Genomic DNA, 22,074 nt, shown 5'->3' on the forward strand with positions numbered 1-22,074 from the left:
TTTTCCCCTAATTTTATCAAGTATATAAAATTATTTATTGTAAATTCAACTCCTTTTGATTACCAGAGATATTTAGCATCTTTTTAGTTATGCTTCCTCTTTGGTGAATTATTTATTCTTGTCCGTTCTCTTTTAGCATTTGCAATAGTTTAAGATTTTTTTTTTTTTTTGGTTGTCTGTTTGACTAGGTATTGTGCATACTTAACCTGTGGACTTCTTTTTCTAACTCAATAGATTTTTCCAGTAAAACACTGAGAGAATTTTTTTCCTGGTTAATAATTAGCAAAAAATTCTGCAGAGTGATCAAATAAAAATCAAATATGAGGTATATGAGAAATAGGTTAAGCAAGTTACTTTTTTACTAAATAGTGTCAAAGAATAATATAAAAACTTGATTTTCCTCATTCATGTTACTTTTCTTTTGTGCATGTGATTTCTTAAAAAATGAAACAGTTAAAACTTACAGGTTTTGTTATTTTCTTTTTCTTTTTGACTGAATCCCTAACCTTGCCCACACAGCCTCAAGATGTAGGTAAGAAATTTCCTTGTCTATCCCCTAAGGAACTAAGTTGGGTTAATTTCTAATTTTTAACTTTGGTTTCTTTCAGTTTAAATTTTCACTTGCCTTTTTTCTCCCTCTCCCTAGTTTACATATACTGATCAGATACCCTGATCTAACCTTTCCAGATACTGTATTTTGGATCATATTATCCTGTCTACTGACAGAGACAATGATCACACCCAGCAATCGGTCACCAGCATAATGGTAACATAAGAAGTGTTGCTGGGAGATACAATTTGGATTTGAAAATATTAATGTTTCTTGCAAATATGTGTAGTGTATGGAAACAGTGGAACATTAGACATGAGTTGAGATTTTACTGGAACTTGGTCATTTGTTGTATTTCCTAATTATGTGGTAAACACCTTAAGAGTATGCAGACCCTGCTTCTTCCAACAGTACACACTTGGTGAATTTTTAAATCCCTGCAACCCTGTACATTTCCTCAAGCCTAGCTGAAGCAGCGTCAGCCTGGAGGAAAGTATGACTTTTATATTTCTTCTACTCAAAGAGGGAACATTTTGAACTTCATCTGTTTGGAGGTGTTTTTTTGTAATCCCTCTGGCCTGAAAGGACCATCTTTTTGCAGTTCACCAAGGTGCTCTAAGTGTTACCATGCCCTGAAATTGTGGATGATGTCTTAATTTGGTACCCCCTACAGTGCCTGCTGGGGCTTCCCTTGTAGCTCAGTCGGCAAAGAATCTGCCTGCAATGCAGGAGACCTGGGTTCGATTCCTGGGTAGGGAAGATCCCCTGGAGAAGGAAATGGCAATCCCCTCCAGTATTCTTGCCTGGAGAATCCCCATGGACAGAAGAGCCTGACAGGTTACAGTTCTTGGTGTCACAAGAGTTGGACACGACTTAGCAACTAAACCACCAGCACCACCACAGTGCCTGCTAGTGAGCCCAGTCACAGGGCTTAAAGGAGGATAGTCATTTTTGACTAAGTTCTCCTTGTAAACATGTAAAACATGTAAAAACATGTTTTTTAAAAAGTTCTGTTGATTTTTGACTCCAATATTTTTGCATCCACATTTTCCTTTGCACTTCTGTTACTCCTACCAAAATTCACGTCCTGCTGATTTCTCAACAGGACAGTTGCAAAAGTCTCCTAATGAGCTTCTTGATTTCCCCCTCTCCATCCATTCATTCTTACATCTATTTGACAAATAGTTCTTGTTACTTTCTATTTGTTGGGTACTGTGGGAGATCCAAGAACATCAGACATACCATTACCTGGCTGGTATTTCTTAGTTTAGAGAAATGATGATATTACTATTCTCTATAAACATTTTCAGTGGCTCTTCTTGGTTTCTAGTTGAGGCCCAAACTCCTCAGCTTTATATGAAAGGCACACATAATCTGGATCCAGCTTCTTTCTATCTCTGGTTCCATTACTTTTCTTTATGACTCACTTTCTCATCAAAGTGGAAAATTAATTGATTAATTGATGTTCCCCAAACATCCCAGGATTCCTTACCTTTGTAGTTTTACTCACATCACACAGAAAGATGAGCTTCCTTACTTCTCAGCTAGCTGAAACCTTGGACATTTTTTAGGTTCAACTTATATACCCCTCCTCCTATAATACTTTCTGGTTCCTCACCCAGGACCATAAGCATTCTTGTTATATGTTGTTGTTGCTCAGTTGTTCAGTCATGTCCGACTCTTTGCGACCCCATGGACTGCAGCAGGCCAGGCTTTCCTGTCCTTCACCACCTGCTGAAGCTTGCTCAAACTCATGTCCACTGAGTCAATGATGCCATCCAACCATCTGGTCCTCTGTCATCCCCTTCACCTCCTGCCTTCAATCTTTCCCAGCATCAGGGTCTTTTCTAATGAGTTGGCTCTTTGTATCAGGTGGCCAAAGTCTTGGAGCTTCAGCTTCAGCATCAGTCCATCCAATGACTATTCAGGATTGATTTCGTTTAGGATTGACTGGTTTAACCTCCTTGCAATCCAAGGGACTCACAAAAGTCTTCTTCAATACCACAGTTCAAAAGCATCAATTCTTCAGTGCTCAGCCTTCTTTATGGTCCAACTCTCACATCCATCTATGACTACTGGAAAACCCACAGCTTTGACTATACAGACTTTTGTCAGCAAAGTAATGTCTCTGCTTTTTAATATGCTGCCTAGTCCCCACTTTACTGTAGAATATCATATACATTCTACATTGGATTACAGTCATGTTCATGAGACACCTGCACTATGAGAGTATTTAGGAACCCAAGGTCCAGGGGAGATGTTTCAGTTATCGTTGATTGCCTTATAGTAACCAGTTCAATACTTTGATAAAGTAAAGACTCCATGAAAATAGCCTGTATGAACAAATACAAATGTGTTCTGATAAGTATATGCTAATTGGAAAGGAACCAGTGGTGTTAGACTAGTTCAGAGATCACCTAAATATCTGTGTCTGACTAGCATCATAGTTTCGGAAAAGATGATGGTGCCCCACTCCAGTACTCTTGCCTGGAAAATCCCATGGATAGAGGAGCCTGATAGGCTGCAGTCCATGGGGTCGCTCACAACTGAGCGACTTCACTTTCACTTTTCACTTTCATGCATTGGAGAAGGAAATGGCAACCCACTCCAGTGTTCTTGCCTGGAGAATCCCAGGGGCGGGGGAGCCTGGTGGGCTGCCATCTATGAGGTCGCACAGAGTCGGACATGACTGAAGAGACTTAGCAGCAGCAGCAGCAGCAGCATAATTTACGCTACCATCAGCATGCCTGGCATCTCTTGCTGGGCACAACTGTAGCATTATATCACTTAACAATGAAACTTCATACTACTTTTCTAGTTATACCTATTATCTACAGTGGAAACGGTGCTTGTTTTTGATGGTTGTGGCTGGGGAGCCATCAGTATTAAATCTAAAGTCTGGTGAGTTTGAGATTGAAAGTGTAAGTGTAGTTGCTCAGTCGTGTCTGACTCTTTGTGACCCCACAGACTGTAGCCTACCAGGCTTCTCTGTCCATGGGATTTTCTAGGCAATAGTATTGGAGTGGATTGCCATTTCTCTCTCCAGCGGATCTTCCCAATCCAGGGCTCGAACCTGGGTCTCCCGCATTGTAGACAGACGCTTTACCGTCTGAGCCACCAGGGAAGTCTTGAGCTTGAGACTGTGTGTGTGTGTGTGTGTGTGTGAAGTCGCCCAGTTGTGTCCGACTCTTTGCGACCCTGTGGACTGTAGCCTACCAAGCTTCTCCGTCCATGGGATTCTCCAGGCAAGAATACTGGAGTGGGTTACCATTCATTTCCTTCTCCAGGGGATCTTCCCAACTCAGGGATCGAATCTGGGTCTCCCTCATTGGAGGCAGACGTTTAACCTCTGAGCCACCAGGGAAGCCCCAAGTTTGAGATTAATTCAAGCCAATTCAACTTAATGAATATTTTTAAGCACATAATCAGCTATGATTAAGATGTAATATTTGGCTCATATGATGTCTCTTCTTCATACTAAATATGCTATTTTTTCTATATCATTTTTTATTTTATACTTTTAAAATGTGTTACATATAGTAATTTATTGGTAAAATATTAAAACACCAGGATATATAATAACTTAAGTATCTTTGCTTTCAGATGATGTCAGAATCACCCAGAAATTTATAGAGGATAACGTTGGATATGTGTGAGTTCCTCTAAACTTGTTTTGATGATGATGATGTTTATTATAAGCTTATCTGACATCTTCCAGAATTATGCTAATATATTAATTAAATATATGCCATTAAAAAGTGAATACAGTATTAAAGAAAAATTCAGATGAGGCAATTGAATTGTCAAGAAATTATAAAACTTAAGAGACTTCACATTTTGATAATTTTCTAAGGTTAGTCAGCAAGTGGGTGTTCCTATGAGATTTTGGTTGGACATAACTGGAAATTCTGCAGGTCATCATTGTGTACTCTGTGTGGACTGTTGCAGCACCATCATTGCATTTGCTCAATATATTCAGGAGGCATCCTTTGAAGAAGTAGAAATGTTGGTAAAAACCATGACAGAATACAGAGATAAATGCTTGGCTGACAGGACACTCCCAGAGTGTTCAAAATTAGCTGTAAGTAAATTGTTTGCATTTCTTAAACAAACAAGCTTATTTGTCAACACTGAGAGAATTTTTGGCTTGAAAATATAAAGAGATGAGCTATGCTCTTGTTGTTACTTTGCCTGACTTCAGTATTTAGGATAAGGCACTTTCTTAGGAGAGATGCAATTCTGTGTACTGATGCACAGGAGGACTTGGCTGTGAGCTTGCAGCCCATGCCATAAGTATACAGGCAGGAAGACTAAACCAATAGACTGGCGAAGTACATGGAAGTAAAGCTACTTTCTTTACATGCCTCTCAATATGTACTCTACTGTCACACCCCCTTTTCTTGGCATCCTCCCAATAGAGTAACCACCTGCATCTCTAGAAAGCTATTACTAAACGTTACCACTAAATGCTTAACCAACCCATTACACTCTGACCCTGTTACCTTGAGAGAGAGAGAAAAAAGCCACTATGTAAGGGAGATGTAGGCAGAAGAGAGATAGGAAGAGGTTAAGGGGACTCAGGATAGGATAGAGTTTCCCGAAGTGTAGGATGGTTGTCAAGGCTGTGGGTAGAGATGTTTGGCTGGTAATATTGGGAACATCTTGGAATCTCTTTCTCAAAGAGTGACACTCACCACTCATTGTTTCCACTGTGTCATCTCAGAAGCCTGAAAAATGTTGCAATGAATAAAGTGTGTCTTTTCCTTTTCTGTTGTCCAGAATGAGGTTTTACTGGAAAATATATGTGCCATGGAGGGACTGCCACAAAAGTATAATTTTTCACACTGCTGCCGTAAGGTTGACTTTGAAAGAAGACTCTGTTTCTTCCATAATAAGAAAGCTGATATAGGATTTTTGCCTCCTCTCCCTACTCTGGATCCTCAAGAGAAATGCCAGACTTACAAAAATAACAGGGAATCTTTTCTGAATAAGTAAGTTTAATTTTAGTAGAAAAATCATCTAATTGAAGAATTATTCTTAGGCTAAACTCAGTATCTATTCCAAAGGAACATAGCTGGGTGTACGGATGAATTAGTTTATCCAACATGCATTTGTGTGTCAGATTCTGTGGTCATTGTTGAGAAGATGGACAAGATGTGAAACCTGCTTTCAAGATCCTTTCAATAATGATGTGTGTTTTTTAATGGGATAAACCCCAGAACCCAAGTGTGTGCATGGTACGAAAGCAGAACTGGTCTTTCAAAAGGGAAGGTGCAGCTTTTACCAAAGATAAATATTAAGTCAATGGATGTTTAGCAGTGCAATAGTTGCAGAAGCAGAGACTTTTTCTGGAAAGCTTAAATCACAAAGTTTTCTTTTTACATTAAGTGATTATGATCTCTGAATCTCAGATGGAGTCTGTATAGGTAGCTGTTCTTTGAGCATGACAAGGAGAGCTGCGGACCATCTGGCATCATGGGGAAGAAAAGAGAATAGCCAGGGCCTTGCATTCATGATTAGAACTGCAATCGTCATTCTTATTTGGGAGTTGGCAACTTAGGTGGTATGACATTTTTGGAGACTCAGTAATGTTGCCTTCCTTTGAAGTGAAGTGAAGTGAAGTCGCTCAGTCGTGTTCGACTCTTTGCGACCCCATGGACTGTAGCCTACCAGGCTCCTCTGTCCATGGGATTTTCCAGGCAATAGTCCTGGAGTGGATTGCCATTTCCTTCTCCAGGGGATCTTCCCGACCCAGGGATCGAACCCGGGTCTCCCGCATTGTAGACAGACGCTTTACTGTCTGAGCCACCAGGGAAGTCCTTCAGTAATGGGAAATCCTTCCTTTCACCTTTAATTTCGCAACTTGATCTTGTCTTTTTTAATCTTCTCTTTCCCTTCCCTTGTCTACCATTGCTTCACTTTTTTCCTGTTCCCCACCCACCTTCCTTCCTTTTGAAGTTATGTTTATGAAGTTTCCAGAAGGAACCCCTTCGTTTTTGCTCCTACACTTCTAACTGTTGCTGCTCGTTTTGAGGAGATGACTAAAACATGCTGTGAGGAACAAGAAAAAGCTAACTGCTTTCGAACAAAGGTGGGCATTCCATTTATTCCATTTACTATTATATATATTCATTCCATTTAACAAAGCTAGGTATTACACTTATTAAAAGGACAGGGACTCACCCAAAACTGTAGATCTTTACTTTAAATTATAGCAAAAGAGCTTTTTACCACTTATCAGCTGTTCTCTCGTCACTTTCACTGTTTTTTCAACCCATTCACCACCTGCTAACTGATCTAAATTTCTTATTACTTAAGACCTTTGAAAAATTGCCCATTTCTAGGGTCTCTCTGGTTTTGTCTTCCTTGTAAATTGGAAGGAAACACTAGTGAGTAACTAATGAGGGTAAAAATTACATTTTATCTTCTGTCTTGGACAAGTCCTAAACCATATAAGTGAATCATCCTGGTAGAGAGGGCAAGCTTACTGCATACTGTACTTCCCAGCACATGTAATTTAGTCATCAGGAAGACTGGCTCTGCCTTTATAATGTGCTACACATTTATATTTATTTTGATATACACATTTCCTGAGATAAAAAAACCCATAGGTTTTCTATTTCTGAGGAAACACTGGGATTGTTTGGTTGACATGTGGTTAGGAAATAAGAGAATAGTGGGATTTTTCCACTTACTTCAACAGAATTTTCTCTTTATCCCTCAGGCAGAACATTTCATGTACTATTTAAAAGCGTTATCTTCTTACCAAAAAAATGTTTGTGGGGCACTTATGAAATTTGGACCACAAATCTTACAATCTATGTGAGTTTTATAATCTATCTTTTGTTTCTATTTGTATTTTTTAGTTTGTGTTCCATTTTCGTTAAATTATTGATGACCTTTTATTTATTTTCTTCTTAGATCCTCAGGGGTTTTGAGGTGGGGGTTAATCTGCTTGGATTGCTCAGAACCAGGACATTAGATCAGGATGAGAAAAGCCCTGAAAGGTGGGGAGATCCCAGTGAGAAAGAAGGCTACTTCTGAGTTAGTTTTTGGTTAGTTGGGAATCTGAATGGGTCTGGGAGTTCCCAATCAGAGTTTTAAAACCTCTGAGTGCTTTAAACATGACTTATCTACCCATCTTTGACTTTAATAACTAGGAAACTATCTTCTAGGGATACAGTTTATTTCACATCTTAAGCCAAAGAGCAATGGTACTAGTGCAATGTTTTGTGAGAAATTCTGAGATTTCAAATAGATCAGTTAAAAGGGGGTGCTGTGATGAATTGTCTGTGCCTGCCATGGACTCACAAGAAGAAATGGTGGTCCTTAAAAAATGTGTTTTGCTATAACAGTTGTGGAAGAGGGCATATCTTTCAGACCTTTTTCTCCCCCTAGTCCTAGAACTAGAATTCAAGATATCAACCTAGGATTTTCAAAATGATCATGTGGGCCAAGTAATGTATAAACAGTTATTTGGAAAAGCCATTGGTGAAAAAACAAGGATACCAATGCTTACTGCAGCTACTTATACTGTATTAGCAAAGAACTTCCCTTTGTCTATTTGCTGTTCAAGTTGTTTTAGTGGTTTATCAATTCTGTTTCCAGAAACATTGCTATACTTAGTCAAAAATTCCCCAAGATTGGATTTAAGCAACTTACCTCCCTTCTAGAAGATGTTTCTTCCAAATATGATGGATGCTGTGAAGGGGATGTTGTGCAGTGCATCCGTGGCAGGGTAAATATTCTATAAAACCAAGCAAAAATAGTGATTTCAGGGTGGCTATTTTTTATTCTGAAGTTGACTTAATGTGTGGCTACTCACTACAATAAAATCATAGTGTTAATAAATTGGGAATAACAGATAGTACTACTATATATAAAACAGATAAACAACAAAGACCTCCTGTTTGGTACAGGGGGCTACATTTAATATCTTGTAATAGCTTCTAATGGAAATGGAAAAGAATCTGAAAAAATAATATGTAGTCTCTTACATATATGTTCAGTTTTATAGATATATATATATGACTGAAACTAACACACATTGTAAAACACCTATACTTCTATAAAAATTAATTGTTAAATAATAATATGAACCAAATAAAATAAAAAGTAAAGTATTAACAAATGAGACCAAATAAAGCATTGGAGTTTTTAATGAATGAGATTGCTTTTAGATTACTTAGTTGATTCTATTTTATGTGACTAAATGCACAGGACATAATCCCCAGGAATTTAGAATCTGTGAACATTCATTCAGCTAGACTAAAGTTTTCTTTAATATTGCAAATACTCTTTTAGAGATATTAGAAATAACAGTAAAGCTCAGAAAATGACTGGTGATCTTTATGTTTTTAAGAGTTGCTTTCTCTGAGTTTCTTCAGGATACTTAGGGACAATCTTTTCAAATAAGTGAATATGTTCATTTAAAATAACTCTTATTGTAGTCTTTAGAGTGATTCTCTAAGGACATATACTGGTAAATATAATAGTGACCTAGTTGAAGTTGTTCATGCATACGAAGGTAACACAATTTCATTAAAAATAATCCTGATGTCTTAGTTGAAATTAGTTTTTTACGTGATTTTTAAAATTAGTCTTACTATTTTAAATTCAAAACAAAACATCATGCTCATTAGATAACTTGAATTTTGGAGTATGAAGATATATACATTTTATTTCAAGCAATGGACAATAGGTGTCCCCAAGAATTGTTTTGTCCTTAAATTTATTGCAATGAAAAGCAGTCTCACTCACTGTTTATTTGTGTATTATTTGGTCACTTATAGGGATGTTGGTTTTATAATATTGAATATAATGTACTGAATTAGGATATAATTGAAGAGTTTTCTGTGAAGTTTGGAGCTGAGACTAAGGAATCATATTATATTTTTAATATCCTTTTTTTGATAGCTTTGTGTAGAAATAAGAGCAATTGAATAGTATACTTCATTCAAAACAGAAATGAAATTTCAGACAATAAGTGATGTGTTGCCCCAAATAATGATGGCCTTAGGTGAGATGTATATTCATCTGCAAAGATGGATTCCTTGGTTCTATGTGGTTTGCTGGAAACATGGTACAAACCTCCATTCCATTTCTCATCTCAACCTAGAGCTCCATCTCATTCCTACCTTAAGTGTTCCCCAGAATAAGAGTCCACATAGGGGAACAGCTTGAGCAGAGTCAGTGTCTGGAATAGTCCAGTGCTTTGATGAAACTCATTGTAGTTCATGTGAAGCTGGAACAGAGAGTAGGAGAAATGTGCAGACTCATTCTGAAGAGTCTGGAGGAAGAAGCAGGGGTTAGACCACCTTTAAGAAAATTCCAGCTAATATGTAATAAATGTATGAGTCTATTTTTCATAATTATATCATCTAAAATCCTAAGAAATCAAGCTTGCATTAAAATGAAAGGTCACTGTATTAAATCAATGCAAAATTTAATTAGCTATCAAATTAGTTGATGAAACAATTCTAGATGTTATAGCTATGGTTGGTTCTGCATTCCATTGGTGAAGGAGAATCTAGCCCTGAAAAACTTATGAAAATAAAGTCATTTTTCATTCTTATTTGATACAGAGCAAAGTTATGAGCCATATTTGTTCAAAACAAGATTCCATCTCCAGCAAAATCAAAGACTGCTGTGAAAAGAAAATACCAGAGCGTGGAGAGTGTATCATTTACTCCAATAAAGATGATAGACCAAACGACTTATCTTTAAGAGAAGCAAAATTTATTGAAAGTGACAATGTGTGTGAGAAACGAGATGCTGACCAAGCGAACTTCATGGCTGAGTAACATACCTCTATATTGACATTTATAAGGCAAACAGAAACTTATGACTTGATCTATTTTGGTTAACTTGGGTGAAAGCAATAGGAACCACTTAAATCATTGGGTATACCACATAATTTTTAAAAATCATGATTTTAGATTGTAATCTTTTTACATTATTTTAGAAATTGCAACTGTGCTATGACAGTGATGGCTAACATTTATTGAGTACTTGATATGTGCCAGACAGTGGGCTAAGTACAGATTATCTATTTTAATTTTCACAGCAGTCATGTAAAACAAGCATGATTTCTCCCAATTTTCAGAAGTTAAGGAAAGTTTCAGGGAAGTTACGTAATTTGTTTAAGGTTCACAGTTAAAATATGGCAGACTAGATATGATCCAAGAGGTGTGACCTAAGAATTTGCAGGCTTATCTGCCACGCTCTCCCCTGCCTTCTCCCCCAACTCCCACCACTGTTTAGCTGACTTGGAAGCAAAAGGACTAGATTTGAATCCTGGTAGAATCATCAGGACAAGTTAACCTGTCTGTATTTTAGGAGTTGTATATAAAATTCATATGAGAATATTTAGTCATTCAAAGTTTGTCAGTAATAACTCTGGGTTGACCAAAAATTTTGTTCGGATTTTTTTCTGTAAGATGTTATGGAAAATCTCAAATGAACTTTTTGGCCAACTCAATATAATCCAGGGGCTTTACCAAGTTAAACAGGGGTTTTGCCTCCAATAAGCTTTCATCAATAGAAGTGTGATGGGGAAAGAGACAGCCTCATAAATATATGAGTGCAAGAAATACTCTTTAATTTATGAAAGCACTAGGCCACAGGCAATATGAGGATAGAAGAGGAAGTCCTTGGGAACTCTGAAAGTCTTGTCGGGGAGGAGGTACTTGAAGAAATGCTGATAATCTGGATAGAAGGGGTAGAACACTGATAGGGGTGTGAAACTGCATGGTGTGTATGTGGTTGTGCTAGAGTTTCTGCAGTGAGAGAAGAGGGTAGGGAGAGGCACATGGGGTCAGATCATCCAGATATGCTAAGTAACAAGATGCCACCGAAGGGTTTTCATCGAAGAATAAGGAAGGACAAAATCACTTTTGTCTTTTAGAAACTTCATCTGGAATGAATCCCAGTTTGGGGCTTAGGTGGTTGGTAAGTAGTTTTCAGACTCAATGAGATGGGAAGTATGGGGGAAGGTTTGTGGGAAAGAGAAACTATTTGTATTTGACCACACCGATTTCCCAGGTGGCGCTAGTGGTAAAGAACTTGCCTGCCAGTGCAGGAGGCTTAAGAGATGAGGGTTCGATCCCTGGGTTGGGTAGATCCCCTGGAGGAGGGCATAGCAACCCACTCCAGTATTCTTGCTTGGAGGATCCCATGGACAGAGGAGCCTGGTGGTCTACAGTCTATTGGGTTACAAAGAATTGAACATGACTGAAGCAACTTAGTCCACACGCATTGACTTTGAGGTGCCCGTGAGGTAATGCAGTGGAAATATCATAAGAGGATTTTATATTTGAACCTGGAATTCTGGAAGGATGTCTGGATTGAAGATACAGGTTATTGAATACTTAACCAAATTTTCAGTGCTTCGCATCTGTTAATCAATTTAATTTTCAAAACAAACTTCTGTGGTTAGAATACTTTCCTCAATCATCATTTTGCAGGCAAAGAAACTGAAGCACAGAGGTTAAGTAACTTGCTCCAAAGTCACACAACTAATATCTGGTAGAGCGAGGGTTCAAATGCAACCAGTGTGGCTCCAGCTTCCTGTTCTTATAACCACTGAGCTCTATTGCTTCTCATGAATCATGGATACTCAGTCAAATTAAACTAAATCACTGATGCAGTGCATTTCACTTGTACCTGACATAGACTTGCTAAATGGAAGCAGTTTTCATCCTTATCCTCATTTCTCATCATCTCCATCATCATCACCATGACAACTAAGATAGGGTGGGGAGCATGGGGAGAAACGAGAGCAGCGATGAACATGCTGAACCAGAAACAGTTTACAGTGCAGTTTTTCTGGATGCCAATATTTGATGCCAGACCTCAGTGGATCTGCCACGCTAAGGGTTTTCTTCCAGGGTTTTTTGTTCACAATATTTTGGTGGTGAGATTTTAGGTGCAATTTTATTTCTGAAGAAAAGTTCATGGCTTTTATGAAATATTAAGGGGAACACTTGATTCTCTGAAGTTAAACACCACTGCTTTAGAATGTGAATATGAGACTATATCTCACAACTGGGACTGAGAAGGTAAATGGAGAAGAGGAGAGATGTCAGAAAAGCCAAGATTAATCAAGAGAAAAAGGCTACAAGAGAAAAAGAGATGACAAAAGTCCCTTGAAAAACTTTTGTGACGTATGATTCTCACAAAACATAGATCATTTTTATTTAATTCAAAAGAATAAAGATGATATTTCTATGAAGAAAATTGTAAATAGCACAGGGTAGTTAAAGAAAACAGCTCTCTTGAGAAAAGAGTTGGCTTGGTTTAAAAAGAATGAGGTAGGCGTCCTCTGGGACCTAGGTTCAAATTTTACAAAGTGAAAGTGTTAGTTGCTCCCTCGTGTCTGGCTCTTCCTCACCTATGGACTGTAGCCTGACAGGCTTCTCTGTCCAAGGCTCCAGGCAAGAATACTGGAGTGGGTAGCCATTCCCTTCTCCAGGGGAATCTTCCTGACCCAGGGATCGAACCCAGGTCTACCTGCATTGCAGGCGGACTCTACTGTCTGAGCCACCAGGGAAGCCAATAGCCAAGTGCTTTACTGGGCTGAGACAGTTTCCTCAGCTGTGAAATACTACTTATCTTGAGGGCTAAGTGAAGTTAAATGAGACAGTGTTTTATGAAGGCTAGGAAGCCACTCTTTGTCTCCTATGCCCAAAGCTTGAACCAATGCCTCGCACCTACTAAGGGCTTAATAAGTGTTAGCCTCTTCCTTTCCCTTTCCCACTTTGTCCTCTAATCACACCCAACTGTACCCTTATAACACCTCACTGAGGCCATGGAAATGACTGCCAATGATTTGGACCTGCAGGGGTGATTACTCCCATAACTGACAAGTGACAGGATGAAGTAATGGGCAAAGTCTGCTCCACAATCTCTCCCCAGGTGCACCAGGAGTGAGGAGAAGCCATATTCCCCAAATCTCAAGATGGAGGTCGAATACATTTTCCAACAGAATTACACTTGATATGTATTTCCTAAAGTATTGGTAGCATGATCTACTATTTCTGATGCTTTATGGATAAAATTATTTTAACAATGAATGATAAACACCTCTAACCATTCTATCCCTCCAAGTAAAAGACATTGCTATTTTAAAACATTATATGGAAGAAAATCTTTGTAACATGGTCTCTTTTGTCAAAATGGCCTCTTAAGCCATTCCTTCACCAGAGAAAGATGAAACAGGATTTGAAGGCAAACTCAGGAATAAAAGGTCTCCCCAGAGTAAAAGATAGCAGGATTTGGTGTTTTGCTCTTTCTTGAAGTTCTAATGTACAAAATATTTTACACATCACAGGTTTCTTTATGAGTACTCAAGGAGACATCCAGAACTGTCCACACCAGAGCTGTTAAGAATTGCTAAAGTGTATGAGGATCTCCTGAAAGAGTGTTGTAACATGGAAAACCCTCCTGAGTGTTACCGTCGTGCGGTAGGTTCCATCATAGTAGGCTCAGAGAGTTAAACAAACCAAACAGCAAACACTTAAAAACTATCACATTTTATTATGGTTCAGAGGGTAGAAAATGTGATTGACCAATCTAAGTCTATCTAAAATTCAGTGTAAACTGATCACTGCAAAGACCAACATCATCTCTTTGGGTTACACATAATGTTTAGAACTATGAATCCTGTGTGTTGAGGTAAAAAACTCTTCTGCTTAAATATTTATATTTTTTATTTATGTGCTTTTGTGTTTTCTTGAGCCATCTTGGATTTTTTATGATCATAAAAATAATAAATGATTGTTAAAGATGATTAAGAAATTACTAAAAGTTATAAAGGAAAAACTAAAAACGTTATGATTCTGTCCTCAATAAATACCTTTAATTAACATTTTTTTCATTTTTTCTATGCATATACAAATCTATTTATATGTAGGTTTAAAAATAAGATTGGGGTAATATTTTCTCAAGAAATTTTTGGATTTGTTTTTATTTATTGTCATAAAAACATTTTACATTTTTAAACAGACTTCAAAAAAATTGCTCTATTTTACATGATGGTTTTCCATCATAATAATATATCTAAATGCTCTCCTACTATATCTTTGACATTTTGGACATTTATTTAGCTTTTTAAAAATTTTATAAGTGACCCTAAGTATCTCATTTCATTCATCTCTATTAATAGTTATGACTATTTTCTTAAGATAGATTATCAGAAGGAAAATTACTACATCAAAATATATAGACTTTAAAATAAAAAAATAATTGATACAAATGACTAAATTGCTACCTAGAAAGTTATTACCAGCATATAGTCCAATATAGTGTTGAAAATCTTCGTTTCATCCCCACCTTCACCAACACTGCACATGAAAGTTAACTTTGCTAAATAGTGACTGTGTTCTAAGAATTTAGTTGACTTTTGTAACTTTTTATTTTATATTGGAATATAGTTAATTAAAAATGTGATAGTTTCAGGTGCATAGCATAGTGATTCAATTAAACATTTAAGAATATATTTTATAATGGAGCTAAGCTTTTCCTATATGATTTTAGCTACTGTATTTATAATTTCCTGTGAACAGTTTGTTCATATCTTTTACTGATTTTCTTGTTGAAATTAGTGTGTTTTTAATATCAGTTCATATGCATATTTGTGTATTACAGAAATTAATTATTTGACATTTTTGATTTGCTTCTCATTCAGTTGATATGTGTTGCTTTGCTTTGCTTAAAAAATTACCCCCACTTGCCAAAAATGCCAGTTTATACCCATTCAAAATTGTGCAAAAAGTAAGAAGACTTGAGTTTCGTCCAGCTTTGCCACTGTCCCTAAATGAGGAGGTCTGTTCCTGATCCTTAAATGGAGCATAGTGCTAGAAAATTCTTTTTATTATATGAAGATACAATTCATCCTTCAGCATCCATCCACTGGTGTGTAGTTTTCTCCTGGTGGCCACTTAGTTGGTGTCCAACTTTATGCTGTGTGAGAGTTTGTCAAATATTTGAAGACAATTATTGGAGGTTTTAAATTCCAATTCTAAATGATTAAAAAGATGGTATAAAAAAGATATATGTGATTAAAAGTGTTCTGTAGCAACACTTGCCTATTGGGTAATTCTAGGCAAGTCACTTGACTTCACAGGACCAGATGACTTCTCTGGCCACTTTAAAGGGAAAATTTATATGATCATTGTCAGCATCAGATTTGAATTCCACTTTGTAGAATTTAAAGCTCTATAAAATATACAAGGTAATGATGATGAAAATTTAAAGTTCCGCATTTTGGCAAACACCATATCTATATACCTAACTATAATTAAAAAGATTCAAATTCTAACATACATATATAGAAAACTACCCTCAACTTAGTGACTAATTTATGATAATGATAGTTTGAAAATACTATGTAAGTATAAAAAAAGAAATTAGACAAGTCAACATCAATCTTATGATTAAATTTATGATTAGATAAAATTTTCAAAAGCATGATTGTTCTTATTTTCAGGAAAATAGATTCAATGAGACAACAGAGAAAAGCCTCAAGATAGTACAACGAGAATGTGCACGTTTTCAGAATTTGGGGAAGGATGACTTGAAATACCAGTAAGTTGTTCGAACAAGCAGGCTAACTCTTGTGACCAGGATAAAATAAAGATGGCCACAAAGTCAAAAATTTAGCTCAGCCTTTTTGTGATGAATTCATAAATTCTGGGAAAGAATAATATCACAAGAGTTAAGAATTCACATCGAGCTGTCATTTTAAAACTTTATCAGAAATCAGGCTAGAAATGGAAGAAATATAGGGTTTTGGACAAATTGATTATCTAATGCTTTAGTTTTTGTTTAGACTTATCTTTTTTACTCTCAACCCAGAATTGGTGGATTTTGCCCCATTTCAGGCATGGGGAATGGAATGCAGCAAACTTCAGGTTGTTATATTTTCCCAAGGAAAAGATGCTCTTCCCAAGATTTAAGCCCATTTTATGGAGTTTAAAGAAATAATTTTGGATTTACTTAACACTTTAATATTTGTTTTTTAAAGAACTTTGTGAATATTCATGAATAATATGAAGTTTTTTCTGAATTTTTAAAATTAATGACCATGCTAATATATTGTACATTGAAACCAAACATCTTTAAAACAAAACACAGTTTAAAAAATATGTTTTCACTATTTCTAGTTGGACTGTTATCTGGGAACTCAGCCCATGAAAGATCTTTGTTTCTTTCTTCCTTCATCTCAGATTATCTTTTTCCAACATGTATTTATTAAATTTTCCCTTTGAAATGTTTATTTACAATGCAAGGGATTTCAGTAGGATTTTACATACTAGCTAGCCAAGATACTTTCTGCCAAGGCACTCCTATCATCACAGATGACACACAATGGGCAAATCTGATAGTTTCTGAATTGTCATGAAATTAGAAGGAAGCCCATATTCAGAGATCTATAGGAGGCAGGATACAGGAAAATGGGGGGTGAAGAGACTGATCTCTACCATTTTATGAGAGAGCTGAGGTTCACATTGCCCTTCCATTGGTTGTCCCTAGCCTTGCAGGGTTGGGGTTTCAGGTGGCTTATCAAGGGAAGATGAGCTTCTACTTTTGTTCAGAACAGACATATGCTCTTTCAGCTACCTCATCAATCTCACGAAGCTAGCCCCTCAGCTCTCCACTGAAGAATTGACCTTTCTTGGCAAGGAAATGGTGATAGCTTTGACCACCTGCTGTACCCTGAGTGAAGAGTTTGCCTGTGTTGATAATTTGGTGAGCCTGGCCCACATACCTGACTGTTCCTAAAAAGAAAAAAAAACAAAAAGGATACCTGCACTCATTGATTTAAAAGTGATTGTCTGTCTTCCTCTCTTCATTATTTTTAACATTGTTAAGCAAGGAATGTCAAGTTTTATTTCTAGCTCTCTGTGTCAAAATCCTGCAGGCCTAAAGAGAATGTCTTGAATAGTTGCTTGGGGGTCTCCAGATCATCTTTCTTACTTCTTCTTCTTTTTTTTTTTTTTGATTGCACTGAGGCTTTGTTGCTGCATGTGAGCTTTCTTTACTTGCAGTGAGTGGGGGCCACTCTCCAAATGTGGTGTATGGGCTTCTCATTGTGGTGGCTTATGTTGTTGCACAGCAGGGGTTGTAAAGCACGGGCTTCAGTTGAGGTGCACGGGTTTAGCTGCCCTGCAGCATGTGGGATCTTAGTTCCCGGACCAGGGATCAAACCTGTGTCCTGTGCATTGACAAGCTGACTCAACTACTGGACCAACACCCAAGTCCCATTTCTTCTTATTTATACTAGAAGTAATTTGTTAGAGCAAATGACTTGGAATCATAGTATTGTTTCAGGATGACAGAGAAAACTTCATAATTTTAAGCAACACTGTAAATTCTCCTTCTTGTCCTACCATGTCAGTAAGAGAATTGCTGCTTCCAGTCCAGTTTGGGTTGAGCATATCTCTTTAGGTCTGGGGTGGCCCATTTGTGGGGGACATCCCGGGAGGGGACTAAATCTAAGGGTCACTGTGTCCTGGGGATGCTTTCAGCTAGCTGTTTGCAGCTCTCAGCTCGAAGTCACAAATTGGTATATACATTAAGCTTAATCTACAGGAATTTAAATTACTATGGCTTGAATTTTTGTTATAATGCCATTTAGTACTTCAGCCTCTATATTTTTTTCTTTTGTGCATAGTGTCATGTTATGATTGCAGAGGCTTTTCTAAGTTGACAGTGATATTAGAAAAAACTAACAATTCATCTACCATATTTCAAAAGTCCATTACAACTTTCATTGGTACAGGTGGATTTAGTTCTTGGAGAGTTATGTGGAATAAATGAAAATCGAAATATCAACCCTGCTGTGGACCACTGTTGTAAAACAAATTTTGCCTTCAGAAGGTCCTGCTTTGAGAGCTTGGAAGCTGATAAAACATATGTACCTCCATCTACCTCTCAAGGGTTATTTACCTTTCATGCAGACTTGTGTCAGGCTCATAACGAGGAACTCCAGAGGAAAAAAGACAGGTACCAACCTTCTCTTCTCTTCATCATTTTCTTCAGGCTGAAGACACATCACGTTTTAATGAGAAGGTTTATTGTAATGGATGTGTGATCTTGATGTTATAATCCTGTTCCTTCTGTCAAACTGTCCAGTCTATCTAGTTATAAAACTTAGTCTTTTCCTTTGCTAGAGATTTGGAGTGTCCAGACTGTGATTTGGAAATGTGAGTGAGGGTGGCCATAAAAAGGCTCATAGGAGGTTCATAATGAATCAGATTTTCTTGAGAGAATGTCATAGATGCTTGCTCCAAGAATCTCTCTTAATGTTTGAAGATATGAGAGGCCCAAAAGGGACAGGAATTTTGCTTTTGTTTTCTCAGGCAATGCTATAAATGCCAAATAATCAGATTTTTTTTTGAATGTAGGCAGTGTCTGTATCAAGTGAAATGGAAACAAAATTCAGTTACTGAGGAAGAGAGAATGCTTTGAAATGAATTTTCTAGAAACATCAAAAGTCACATATTCTACAATATTGTGCACAGCGAAGACTTACTATATGTTCCCACATTTGATACACTTTTGCCCATAATTACATAAGCCTCCAAAGAACGTTATCATGGAATCCATGCCATGTGTTTAGCAGAAAGGTTTCAGGACCTCTTTTCAAAAGTAGAATATTTTAACTTTTTACATTCACCTAAATGGAGATTTCAAAGATACAATTCTATAACAAGCCTTTTGGGGAAGAGCGGTTCCAGAAAGAAACTGTTAATTGATTCTGTTTGACATCCTTGGGTCACAGGTTTCTTGTCAACTTAGTGAAACTGAAGCCTGAATTTTCAGGGGAGGAACTGTGGTCATTGCTGGCGGATTTCACGAATGTGGTGGAGAAGTGCTGCAAAGCCCAGGAGCCTGAGGCCTGCTTCAAGGAGGAGGTATTTCCAGCTCTTTTCTCTGGAATTCAACTGGTATTCCTGGTCAAACAAAGAAAATGGAACTCCCCATAGGACCCTGCTTCCTCCTTGCTATGTCTCCCTCCAAGTCCATCCATGTTGGTGCAAATGGCAAAATTTCATCCCTTTTTATGTCTGAGTAATATTCCATTGTGCATACATACCATATCTTCTTTATCCACTCATCTGTTGATGGACATTTAAGGTTGCTTCCATATTTTGACAATTATAAATAATGCTACTATGAACATTGGTCTACATGAATCTTTTCATTAAATTATTTATTTATTTATTTATTTGGTTGTACTGAGTCTTAGTTGTGGCATGTGGGGCCTACTTCCCTGACCAGGGATGGAACCCAGGCCCCCTGAATTGGAAGTGCAGAGTTTTAGTCACTGGGCCACCTGGGAAGTCCCTGGGCTGCATGTATCTTTTCAAATTAGTGGGGAGTTTTTTTTTTTATTTATATCTCTGGGTCATAAGACAGTTCTATTTTTAATATTTGGAAACCCTTGTACACTGTTGGTGGGAATGTAAATTGGTGCAGCCACTGTGGGAAAACGGTATGGAGGTTTCTTAAAAATTTTCTTGTATGTTTTTATTTCTATTTTTTCTCTCTCAGAGTCCAAAATTGGCAGCCAAAAGTCAGGCTGCTTGAAAAACATCAAGTAAAACCCACCTAAGGTAATGCCTTCTATCTCAGTCAAAGGCTAAATGTATTGGTAACTTCTTTGGTCGTTTATGCTTTTCCCCTCTTATGCTTCACTGTTAATTTCCAGTTCATCCCCTAGGCCTTGCACTAACATTTCTGGTTTATCCCCCTGGCCTTGCCCCATACTGGTCCTCTAATATGTCTCTGGGTGTCAGTCACTCTTGATGGCTGGGAGGGCATTACTATGTTTGTGTTAGCATTGTCTTACTGTCCCAGCAGTTTTCTGAATAGAAAGACATCCACTCTTCTGCCTTCCTCCTACTGCACTCAGATGTCTGGACCAGAAAAGAAAGGCAAAGACTCTATTAATATGAAAGTTCATAGTGGGAGGAGGGGGCTGAGATGGGCAGACAGGCCTCAGTAACTTGTTCTAAGAGCCTTACTACAGGATTTACATAAAAGAAAAGTGATATGTTTGTAATTTCAAAAAGGTATATAAAGGATCACTTTCCCACTGTAGTTTCTGAAAAACTTATTCACAAACGTTAGGAACAAAAGCTTGAGTAGATATAGCAATGATGTTCAATGTCAGGAAAGAGAGACCTCAACACCGCCCCCTGCCTCCCACCCCACCACCTGGCCAGAAGGAAAGTTTGCATCTGCAAAAGGCAAACATAGTTACCACTAAGAGTTTTCTTTATGGCTTTCTAGCCCATGTATATGGGATATCTAGCCACGTATATGGCATTCTATCATTTCATATTCCTTTACTGCACAAGATACTGTTTTTTCTTTCCAGGATTCTGAGAAAAGAGAGGAAGATCAACTTACCTACTTCCTAGCTGTCCTGTGGTGAATTTCATTTTCTGAAAAGAACGCAGTAAACAGATTCTTCTGTACCTGTTATCTGAGATAATGTTACTGCAGCAAGCAATAAACAACAACATTATAAAGTTATTTCTCAAAGACTAATGTCATGTGTCAACTTGTTAACAAAATGAAACAACCGAGTGAATCATTCCATCAGCATCATTGGTTCACTGGTTAAATGTACTTCCTTTTTTATAAAAATATTTTTTTAATTTTTTCTTTTAAAATTAATTTTTATTGGAGTATAGTTGCTTTACAATGTTGTGTTAATTTCTACTGTACAGCAAAATGAATAAATCTATGACTTTATGGGAGACAGGACTCTGAAATAGAAATTCTGTGGGCAGAGTACTCACAGATTCTGTTCTTGCTGCTACTGGGAAGAAAATGGGGTGTTGTGGGCTTGTAGCATGCCTCCACCTCCACCTCCTCCTACTATTACTAGCTGGGATTGAATGTTTTCAATGTAAAAACATTGTGTGGGTACTTCTAATGTATTATCTCATTTAATCCTAACAGCTCTATGAAGTAAACATTTTTTATTCCTGTTTTATAGACAGGGAAACTGAGGCTTGGGGAAATAAATGAATTGTTCAATGTTATATAATTAGTACTTAGCAGAACCAAAAGCTTAAATTTGAACCCTCTAATTCCAGAACAATATTCTTAGCCAAAGTATACATTACCTCCTGGGTAACGCTCTGTTGTGGGTGCCCTATAAAACCTGTTCTTCAGAAAGGGGGGAATGGGCCAAGGCATCAGCAACAGTGGCTCTTTTCTCCCTCCATTCCACATCAAAATTGCTGTTATTTTGGAACTGTAAGTGATTGACAGTGACATCTAAAGACAGGGAATGGTGGGAACTGGGAAGCCAGGAAGTGAAGGTTGGTTGTGGGCCCATGGCTTGATGATCCTGGCTGTTCTCTAAACTTTTAAGGCTTTTTAGTGTTTCAGTGTCTGAAAAAAAAGATGTTGACCATCTAAGATACAGTACATGAAAACACTGAGTTCTTTTGGTTTACCATTTAGAGCACAGTATTTGGGATTCTTACTCATTCAACAAATAT

General features: G+C 37.4%; 1 protein-coding gene across 1 annotated transcript; it reads left to right on the top strand.

The window, feature by feature from the left end:
• Positions 1–437: 437 nt before the first annotated feature.
• AFM (afamin) lies at positions 438–21,103 on the top strand. Its single transcript, XM_040237053.1, has 15 exons — positions 438–532; positions 4,154–4,202; positions 4,499–4,631; positions 5,330–5,541; positions 6,509–6,641; positions 7,275–7,372; positions 8,159–8,288; positions 10,135–10,349; positions 13,881–14,013; positions 16,038–16,135; positions 17,167–17,299; positions 18,333–18,556; positions 19,335–19,467; positions 20,108–20,169; positions 20,937–21,103. The coding sequence occupies exons 1-14, from the start codon at positions 445–447 to the stop codon at positions 20,141–20,143; spliced, it is 1,815 nt and encodes a 604-aa protein (XP_040092987.1). The 5' UTR covers positions 438–444; the 3' UTR covers positions 20,144–20,169; positions 20,937–21,103.
• Positions 21,104–22,074: the final 971 nt, after the last annotated feature.

Source organism: Oryx dammah, unplaced genomic scaffold (genome assembly GCF_014754425.2).
Source record: "Oryx dammah isolate SB20612 unplaced genomic scaffold, SCBI_Odam_1.1 HiC_scaffold_3, whole genome shotgun sequence".
NCBI lineage: Eukaryota > Metazoa > Chordata > Mammalia > Artiodactyla > Bovidae > Oryx > Oryx dammah.